This window comes from Labeo rohita, chromosome 23 (genome assembly GCF_022985175.1).
Source record: "Labeo rohita strain BAU-BD-2019 chromosome 23, IGBB_LRoh.1.0, whole genome shotgun sequence".
NCBI classification, from domain to species: Eukaryota; Metazoa; Chordata; class Actinopteri; order Cypriniformes; family Cyprinidae; genus Labeo; species Labeo rohita.
Genome location: NC_066891.1, coordinates 15,329,310 through 15,339,243, shown reverse-complemented (window position 1 = coordinate 15,339,243; position 9,934 = coordinate 15,329,310). Strand labels below are relative to the sequence as shown.

General features: G+C 34.5%; 1 protein-coding gene across 1 annotated transcript; it reads left to right on the top strand.

Moving 5' to 3' along the window:
* Nucleotides 1–742: 742 nt before the first annotated feature.
* On the top strand, nucleotides 743–9,925 carry casp9 (caspase 9, apoptosis-related cysteine peptidase). The gene is made up of 10 exons (XM_051096009.1): nucleotides 743–1,059; nucleotides 1,386–1,584; nucleotides 1,755–1,859; nucleotides 1,995–2,038; nucleotides 3,946–4,122; nucleotides 4,244–4,333; nucleotides 4,558–4,705; nucleotides 5,096–5,284; nucleotides 6,095–6,204; nucleotides 9,699–9,925. The coding sequence occupies exons 1-10, from the start codon at nucleotides 928–930 to the stop codon at nucleotides 9,804–9,806; spliced, it is 1,302 nt and encodes a 433-aa protein (XP_050951966.1). The 5' UTR covers nucleotides 743–927; the 3' UTR covers nucleotides 9,807–9,925.
* The last annotated feature ends 9 nt before the right edge of the window (nucleotides 9,926–9,934 follow it).

Below are 9,934 nucleotides of genomic sequence, written 5' to 3'. Positions count from 1 at the left end.
GTATCACATGTTCCAAAAACTTTCCAATATTGATAATGAATCAGCATATTAGAATGATTTCTGAAGGATCATGTGGCACTGAAGACTGGAGTAATGATGCTGAAAATTGAAAAAAAAAATGAAAATCGCAGGAATAAATTATATTTTACAGTATATTAAAATAGAAAAACGTTATTTTAAATTAAGTAATAATATTTCACAATACTACTGTTTGTTCTGTATTTTTAATCAAAGAAATGCTTCCCTGAAAAGCAAAAGAAACGTCTTTAAAAAACAATTAAAAATCTTACTGATCCCAAACTTTTAAACGGCAGTGTATAAGAGTCATGCTATTTTTAAACATTGTAATAAGTATAACAGTGTTAAAATAGCAAACATTATTTTTAAAGTGCAATAATATTAGTTTGTTTTTCATTACAGTTTGATAAATGCCACTTGATGAGCATAAGACAATTTTTTTTAATTTTTCCGATCCCAAACTTTTGAACGGTAGTGTTTTTATTTCGTTTTATGCATATGGAAAGTTATCACTAATAATATTAAATGATGTTACTTTTTCTGTTTCATACACTAAATTTATCATTTCACTTCCACACAGTTAAAAACTATGTTTAGTTATCTACGTATGAAATTTTGTGTTTCATTTCAACAGAAATCACAAGAGTAACACGTTTAACTTAAAAACGTTTCAGTTTCACCGTGTTCTTTGGTAAACACCTGCCCTGCCCGAAAGCCGTGACGTCATCGGCAGCAAGATGTAAACAAGGAAGAGAATCGAAGCAGCGAGTGAGCAGTTCAGTCAGTTCAGCTCAGTTAAAGCTTTGTTGTTTTTAACGCGTTTTGTATGTTACTTCCACAAATAAATTAACAGTAATTCCGTCATATTGAAAACGTCTCATAGCCATAAACATTTTTAATACTGCTAGAATGGACCCTAAACACAGAAAGATACTTCAGCTGCACAGGTCTGATCTAGTCATATCATTAAATCTTCCGGACATCTACGATTTGCTTTTGTCAAAGGGGGTCTTCACCCAGGACATGATCGATGAAATACGGGTAATGCTGATTTCTTTGTTTACATGTGGGAAACTGGGAACGGGATTGTGAGAGTTCACATGCGGTCGTTGTGAAAGGTCACAAAGGAACAGTACAATTTGTTATTTATTTAATCACCCTCATTCAACCACTATGACTTTCTTTCATTCCGTGAAACAAAAATGAAGAATATTAAGCAGAATGACAGTTACCATTTACTGACAATCTGCTGAACATCTCAAACTATCATGCTACAGTTAATGGCGTAAGATGATATGACTTTTTAAGTGCAAATGGTTCCCTTATTGCCAACCTGCAAATGTGAAACACTGTTGTTCTCTTAAAAGAGCAAGGGGCCAAGACGTGACCAAGCCAGGCAACTGGTGACAGACTTAGAGACAAGAGGGAGTCAGGCTTTCCCAGCCTTCCTGGAATGTCTGCGTGAAACCGGCCAGCATGACCTGGCAGAGCTTCTTCAGTGTGGAAATGGTGCTCGACTGCCTCCTTCTGTCCCCATACAGCCTTCACTGATCCCTGTGCCAGTCGGTAAGTGTGTTACTTCCATTAAAAACACAGGATTTACTTGGGACGTTCTCATAACACCCTCACCTACCCATGATCCTCTTGAGCCTTTCCTGTAACTGACATTCTGCTATGATTTTTTTCCCCCTGAAGTATATTAAAAGATGCATGTTTGATCTTATGGTTTAATGCAGAGAAACCTGAATTAACAGAAAAACCAGACAGACCTGATTTTACTCCACCACGGTTAGCACCACTGAGACCAGAAACCCTGCCTGTCCCCAAACCTTTTAGCCCATGTGAGTCATTGTCATGTTTTAATTCTCAATAAAGTATTCTAGTTTTTATCTGTTAAATACTACCCTTAAAAAAAAAATTAAAGGGTAATTTGGTTAGAAAGCATGAATAACCTTTGAATTTATACATTTACACAGCTTTTGAAACTCAAGGAGTGAGACAGAGAAGAGACAGTATACAGGTAACAGTGATCCCTCTCAGCAAACAATCCTGAATGTTTAAAGTCATTCGTTCTTAATTATTCACTTATAATTGAATACAAGTGTTCTTATTCGCTTGTTAAGTCGTGATGTAAGAAATGCTGTTTCCGGACCCAAGCTGGGTCCAACTCATTTCTCAACAGCCGTTTACGAGCACTGTTTATTTATATTACACATTTAAGATAAACACTTAAAAACGTACGGTGTACACACAGTTTAATGGTGTTAAAAATATTTAACGCAGTTAACACAGGGGTAGGGCTAGAGTTTGCCACCCACTCACAACTGCTGCTTCTGTCTCTTTTTTTTCTTAGCAAGAAGTGTGTTTATTTATTTGCAGAATGTCTTTACGACCACATCAAACAGGAGATTTTTTAGACATGCACTCACTTCACTTCAGCACCAGATGCTAGTCAAATTAGCGTGGGAAAGGTAGAGGTGACAAGGGAGCTTCAGTAGAACAACAGTCAGCTGTGGCCGGATTAGGCTATATGTCAGTAAAAACAAATGTCCCGTCAGCCGTTATACTGTGCTCGTAGTGCATGTTTTTCAATTGCATGCACAAATACGGCGGCACACGCTGTAGCCTGTATCATTTCATATTAAAGCGTGAATGAAACTACAAATATGCAAATGCAAATACAAGCTTTTAAAGTAATAGCAGACAGATAACCAAATAACCCAGCTGCTGTGATGTCTAATATTCAAAGAACAAACAAAAACAGGGGAATCAATAACTTTTGTTGCTTTAAGGATTCATCCATATTTAATTTAGTATTTAGTGTTTGATAACTATTCAATTTCTGTATATTTCCTTCTTACTGAAGAGCACAGGTAAATAATGGGTTTATGTTAAGATTGTTTAAAGTTCACTTAAGTTTTTTTTCTAAGAATTTTTTTTTTAGTCTAATAAATGTTAAAATTGATAGCTCTCAATTATACTGTAATATTAAATGGCTATAGTCAATGGTTAAATATAAGGAAAAAACAACTAAATTGCAATTTAAAAGGATATTTAAAAGCTTAATACTCATAAATCGCAGCACAATGTTAAGTATCACGTGAAACTGAAGACTCTTCGTTTAATACTATTTTAATATATATTCATAAAAAATGAAAGTGCAAATGTTCATATATAAGCATAATTTAATATGTTAATATATAAGACTACTGCTTAAAAGTTTGGGGTCACTAAGATTTGAGATGGCTGCTAAAAATTCAGCTTTGCCATCACAGGAAGTAATAACATTTCAAAATATAGTAAACTAGATAACAGTTCTGTCATGAAAACTCTCTGAAAAGTTAGCATAGTTTCTCATGAACTGAGAAAACTAAATTCCTTTGATATTTTGACATATAAGAGGTCATTGTACTGTAAAAACATCTTGTAAGTTTCAGAACTCTAAAATCAGCCTATACTGACACCAGTCTACCAAAATGGCCCCTTTAATGTGTTTGGTCTTGGCGGAATAGATCTTCTACACTGCTGCTGCTGCAGCAGAGCAAGTACAGAGGCTTGTTACTGCCAATATATCCACAGACATGCTGCTGTGAGTATTTAAGAAATACTTCTGCTTCACATATAACATGTGTGGAAAGTGCAGGGTTTCTGAAGCGTGCAAACAACATTGTTGTTAATATTGAACAGCAAGCTCATGCAACAAAAACCAATCAGCTGTGCCATGTAAATAATAATGTGATTATATCAGACTAAGTTAGGCCTGCACCATGTAGAATTTTATGACCGAACTTTGTGTTTACTGTACTTTTGCTGTACTTTTGTTCAAACAAATGCCGTCTTGGTGAGCATAAGAGACTTCTTCTTCTTATTTTTTTTTAATCTTAATTGCACCATTGTACCTAACCACCCACTTACTATTTTTTGCAGTGCTATAAGATGGATGCCATTCCGTGTGGGATCTGCCTGATTATAAACAATGTCGATTTTGACCCAGGCTCTGAACTAAAAGATCGAAAGGGGTCCGACATTGACTGCGACAAGATGGAGAAAAGATTTAAAGCTCTAAACTTTGAGGTTATTGTAAAAAGGAACTTGAAATACAAAGTAAGCATAGTACTTCCTCTTCTTCTCAGCATAAACAAAGCTGTTAGATAAAATTCCATCTGTCTTTAATACATTAATATATAATAAAATGAATAAAAACTTTTTTTTCTCCGCTCTCTAGCACATAAGACACGAGATGTCATCTTTGGCAAAGAGGGATCATTCTGCATATGACTGCTGTGTGGTGATCATCCTTTCACATGGTACTGAGGTAAAAAGCGGTCACATCTTTTTTTCTCTCCAGAAAAAGAGGATATATGTAATATTTGCTTTTCACATTTATGAAGACTATTAGTTTTCAACAAAGAAGTACAACCTCCAAAGAAGTTTATTTGCTTCCTCATTTTGTAGAACACCAACAAGTTATCCAATTACAAAAACATTACTGAAGTTTTCTCATTTTGCTTTGGGGCTTGACATTCGTCTAATGTTTAGGCGAACCACAATCGTTTTCCCGGAGCAGTTCATGGTGTTGACGGACCATCTGTCCCAGTTCAGTTAATCACAAACTACCTCAATGGCCAGAACTGTCCTTCTCTGCAGGGCAAGCCCAAGCTGTTCTTCATCCAGGCCTGTGGAGGAGGTGGGCATCCGTGAAATCTTTCACAAGTCTTGTAGCCAAAAAGTCACATGTACTGAATTTTCATGCAAAGTCCAGTCATGACATAAAGAATATTGTTTCCAGGCACTTTAGAATTTTAGGAGCACTATTATTATTTGTTATTATTTTAAACTCACAGTGAAGTTCATTTGGAGGTAAAAAGTCCACCCTGCTGAAAGCAATGCTTTGATTAATAAATAAATATGTGCCACTAAAATGAAGAGAAGAAATCAGAAATCTGCTTAGTTTGTAGGTGATTTCTGTGTGTGACCACACCTAAAAATAATAAAATATTTGAGGTTTTCAAATGTAACATTTCCCAGTGTGCTACAGTTTTTCAGATTATGCTAACATTTTTATTCTCACCTGTAGGTGAGAAGGACACCGGTTTTGAGGTATCTTCAGATGAGGCTGAGCCCTCTTTGGGTGGGATAGATGACCAGACGGACGCTATTCCTGTATCCTCCAGCAGTGACTCTCTCAGCATGTCTGATGAACCTGATGCTCGGGCCAGTTTGCCCACACCCAGCGACATCCTGGTATCCTACTCAACCTTTCCAGGTCTGTGTTTTGATCATTACAGAATTGCATGTTGTGCCTGTAAAGGAGAAGTCCACTTCCAAAACAAAGATTCACATATAATGTACTCACCCGCTTGTCATCCAAGATGTTTATGTCTTTCTTTCTTCAGTCATAAAGAAATTGTTTTTTGAGGAAAACATTTAAGCATTTTTCCTCCATATAATGGACTGCTATGGTGCCCCAATTTTGAACTTCCAAAATGCAGTTTAAATGCGGCTTCAAACGATCCCAAATGCAGTCGCAAACGATCCCAGCTGAGGAAGAAGGGTCTTATTTAGCGAAACGATCGGTTATTTTATTTTTAATCTCAAATGGTTGTCTTGCCTTGCTCTGCCTTGCTCTGTGTATTCTGGCTCAAGACAGTTAGGGTATGTTGAAAAACTCCAATCGTATTTTCTCCTTCAACTTCTAAAATCATTTCAAAATCATCCTACGTCGCTGCAGAAGTACCGACCCAGTCTTTGCAAAGTGAACATGCAAAGAAGATCAAACACCCTTAATAAAAAGGTAAAACAGCGATATAGGATGATTTCAAAGTTGAGGGAGAACATGAGATGGGAGTTTTTCGACATACCCTAACTGTCATGAACCGGAAAAAAACAGTCTAGGCAGAGTAAGACAAGACGAGCGTTTGACATTAAAAAGTATATAAATTGTACATTATATGTGAATCTTTGTTTTGGAAGTGGACTTCTCCTTTAATAGTTATTTGGTTAAATAATACTTTTAGAAAGACAAACCTATTGATTGCTAAACACAAATGGATTACACATGCTTATGCATCTGCAGGCTATGTCTCCTGGAGGGACACGCAAGCCGGATCCTGGTATGTAGAGAATCTTGATCGTGTGCTTGAGGAGAATGGTGCCATCCATGATCTGGTGACCATGCTGATGATGGTATGTCTTTGTCCCATAAAGCATCTTAAAACTTTAAAGGGTTAGTTTACCCAAAAATTGAAATTCTGTCATTAATTACTCACCCTCATGTCGTTAAAAACCCATTAGACCTTCATTCATCTTCAGAACATAAATTAAGAGACTTACATTGGTTTAACCACTGATGTCACATGGACTGTTTTAACAATGTCCAATGTCCTGTTACCTTTCTTTGAGGCTGGAACGTGGTAGTTGTGTTGATGTCTATAGAGGGTCAGAAAGCTTTTGGATTTATCAATAATATCTTAATTTGTGTTGAACAAAGTTCTTACGGGTTTGGAGTAATTAATGACTGTTTTTTCATTTTTGGGTGAGCTATCCCTTTAAGATTTAGTTGATGGAGACAGCAACTGATAGATGCAATAAATATGTCCTCTAAAATGCAAAAAAATTATCCAAACTAAATTTCTTAATAATGCTACCAATTAGGGTAGAACAGTATGATGGTATTTGCCATATCAAACAATAGATATTCTGCTGGCTTATAAATAATTTTATAAAAGATTTGACATCAAAAAACTAGTCTAGTCAAACTGCATTGCATATAAACTCTTTTCAGTTGAAGTACTATATTTGCACTGGTTCCAGATATAAAATTCATACGTTTAGGCTGGTTTTACACTGGCTTTAAAAAATCCGATTTTTTACTCGCATGTGACACAGATCAGATATTGCTGCATATTTGTTTTCATCTATTCTGGGCCACTTACAAATGTGGTTTTAAATCCGATATATATATCCGATATGTGGACATCTGGTATATGTTTAAACACATAAATCTGATTCCTGTTGGAATTCCAAGGAATTCACAAGGTGAGGGAGACATATAACTTTTCTTAATATGTGATCCTGGACCATAAAACCAGTCATAATGATTTTTTTTTTAATTGAGATTTATACATCATCAGAAAGCTGAATAAATAAGCTTTCCATTGACGTATTGTTAAGATGGGACAATATTTGGCTGAGATACGAGATCTGTAATCTGAGGGTGCAAAAAAAAAAATATTGAGAAAATCACCTGACATTGTCCAATTGTCCAGCATGTTCTTAGTAATGCATATTACTAATCAAAAATTTAGGTTATATATATTTATGGTAGGAAATTTACAAAATATCTTCATGGAACATGATCTTTACTTAATATCCTAACGATTTTTGGCATAAAAGAAAAATCTGTCATTTTAACCCACACAATGTATTTTTGGCTGTTGGTACAAATATAATCATGCTATAATTGTGCTGGTTTTGTTGTCCAGGATCATAGCATTATGAAGCAGATGTTTCCTCTATGCGCTCATGCAAAAACTCTGCTTCTGTTATTGAGATGCAGACTTAATATAGATAGATAAGAGATAATGCGCACACACAGAAACAAACTTGTTTTGAGCCCCCCATTAATTTTATAAATAAAATATCATCACTACTAAAAGCTACTGTGCTGTTTTTAAGTCATTTTAAGCACATACTTTTTTTTAAATGATGTTGTTAAGTAATTAAACTTACAACTTTAATATAGAGAGGTGACAAAGATGCAAATCATTTACACACATAATTAGCAAATGTTATTTGACCACACATCACAATTCTAGTAATTTTATCCGTTCAGTGAAATTTTGCGCTGTAAACATCAATAACAGCTTTAACTGCGGGTTGGCAAATATGTAATGTAAATTATATAAAGAATTTTTATATATAGCTGTTCAAAACCCAAGTAAACCGTGCTGCTGAATGAGATCTCTCATATGTTCAGTAAATGTACAGTAAGCATCAGATACAAGCCATGACTTAAGTAAATAGGTGTTACAAAAAGTTGGATATGGTCAAAAGATCGGATCTGTGTATTAAGCCCTGCAGTGTAAACACAGCCTTAGGTTTGTTTCCTGCGTCCCAAAAGAAAAGTAAAGCTAAGCATATTTTAAGTTAGATTAGTTAGATTAGTTATATAGTTAACCCTCTGGTTGTGTTCGGATTCCTGTCACACTTGTGGTGTTCCCATTTCAAAAATGACCGGACTCCAAACAATCGCTTATAAATCTCTCATTATGCTATATTATCACCAAATATTGGATTTATTCTTTTTGTCAACTTGTTTTCTTTTATTTAGGACTGGTTTTGTTTTTTTATTTGCATCTGTTTAATCGTAGGCCTCATTTATCTGAGAGTACATAGTAAAAACTAAAAAACACAATTTGTTGAGTCAGCTTAAAATAAATTGTTACCCTGCTGCCTTAAAATTTTAAGTTCAGTCAACTAAAATAAGTTTATTCAACTTGAAATGTTAAGTTGTACTAAGTAATAACTTAGATATTTGTGTTTGTTAAACTTAACAGATGGGTAAGTAACCCAGCTGCCTTAAAATTTTAAGTTGATTCAACTCAAATATCTAAATTGTCACTTAGTATAATTTAACATTCCAAGTTGAATAAACTTTTTTTGAGTTGACTGAACTTAAAATTTTACGGCAGCCAGGTTACAAATTATTTTAAGTTGACTCAACAAATTGTTTTTTTACAGTGTAGGTATCTCGTTTAGAGTCCGGTCATTTTTGACCGGGAACACCACAAGTGTGACTTTGTGCAATTTTGTACAGTTTTGCCTACTTTTAGATAAATGAGGTTAATCAGATGCATATAGAAACACAAAACCAGTCCTAAATGAAAGAAAACTGACAAAAAGATTGAATCCAATATTTGGTGATAATATAGCATAATGACAGATTTATAAGCAGTTGTTTGACAGAGTCTGGTCATTTTTGACTGGAACACCACAGCTGTGACTTTTTGCAGTTGTGTACAAAATAAAAGCATTTAAAAGCAAACTTCCTTATTAAACATTAAAGCACACTAGTGTGATACACAGTACATATTTTCATAATTTTTTATCTCATATTGTGAAAATTATTCATAAACATTTTTTCTCACTCAAAAAACGAGGTACCTTCTCTCAGAAAAATGAGGCCTACGATTAATCAGATGCAAACAGAAACACAAAACCAGTTCTAAATGAAAGAAAACAAGTTGACAAAAAGAATGAATCCAGACTTTAGTGATAATATAGCATAATAAGAGATTTATAAGCAGTTGTTTGGAGTCTGGTCATTTTTGACTGAGAACACCACAAGTGTGACTAGGTGAAATAAAACCCACAAAAAATTACGAAAATTCTAAAAAAAATTCAGAGAAGTACTTATACCTTGTGTGAACAAAGTCAGTAAGTTTGAGTCAAATATAATAACATTAACTAGTATTTTCGGGAAAAAGAAATTATGACCTGAACACAACCAGAGGGTTAAGCAAAAATAGACATTATTAATATAATTTATGCCTATGTAATACACTAAACTTTTTTTTGTTTGTCTTACAAGCACAGATAATAATATTTATAAATTATTTTATGTTTTTTAATGTTTTTGGATTAAAATAAATGATATATGAAATATCTATTTTCTTTAGGTAAATGATGCCGTCTCCCAAATATCTGCCAAAGGCCTGTATAAACAAATGCCCGGATCTTTCAACTTCCTCCGAAAACATCTCTACTTTCAGTCTTCGCAGTCATGATCACTTGAAGATCTTTCTTTCTTTTTCTGCTGTATTTTGAACACTACCATGTACTTGATATCATGTGATAAAACCTATTTGTTGTTTTTTACATCATAAACTGAGCCATGTGATCAAAACATTTGACT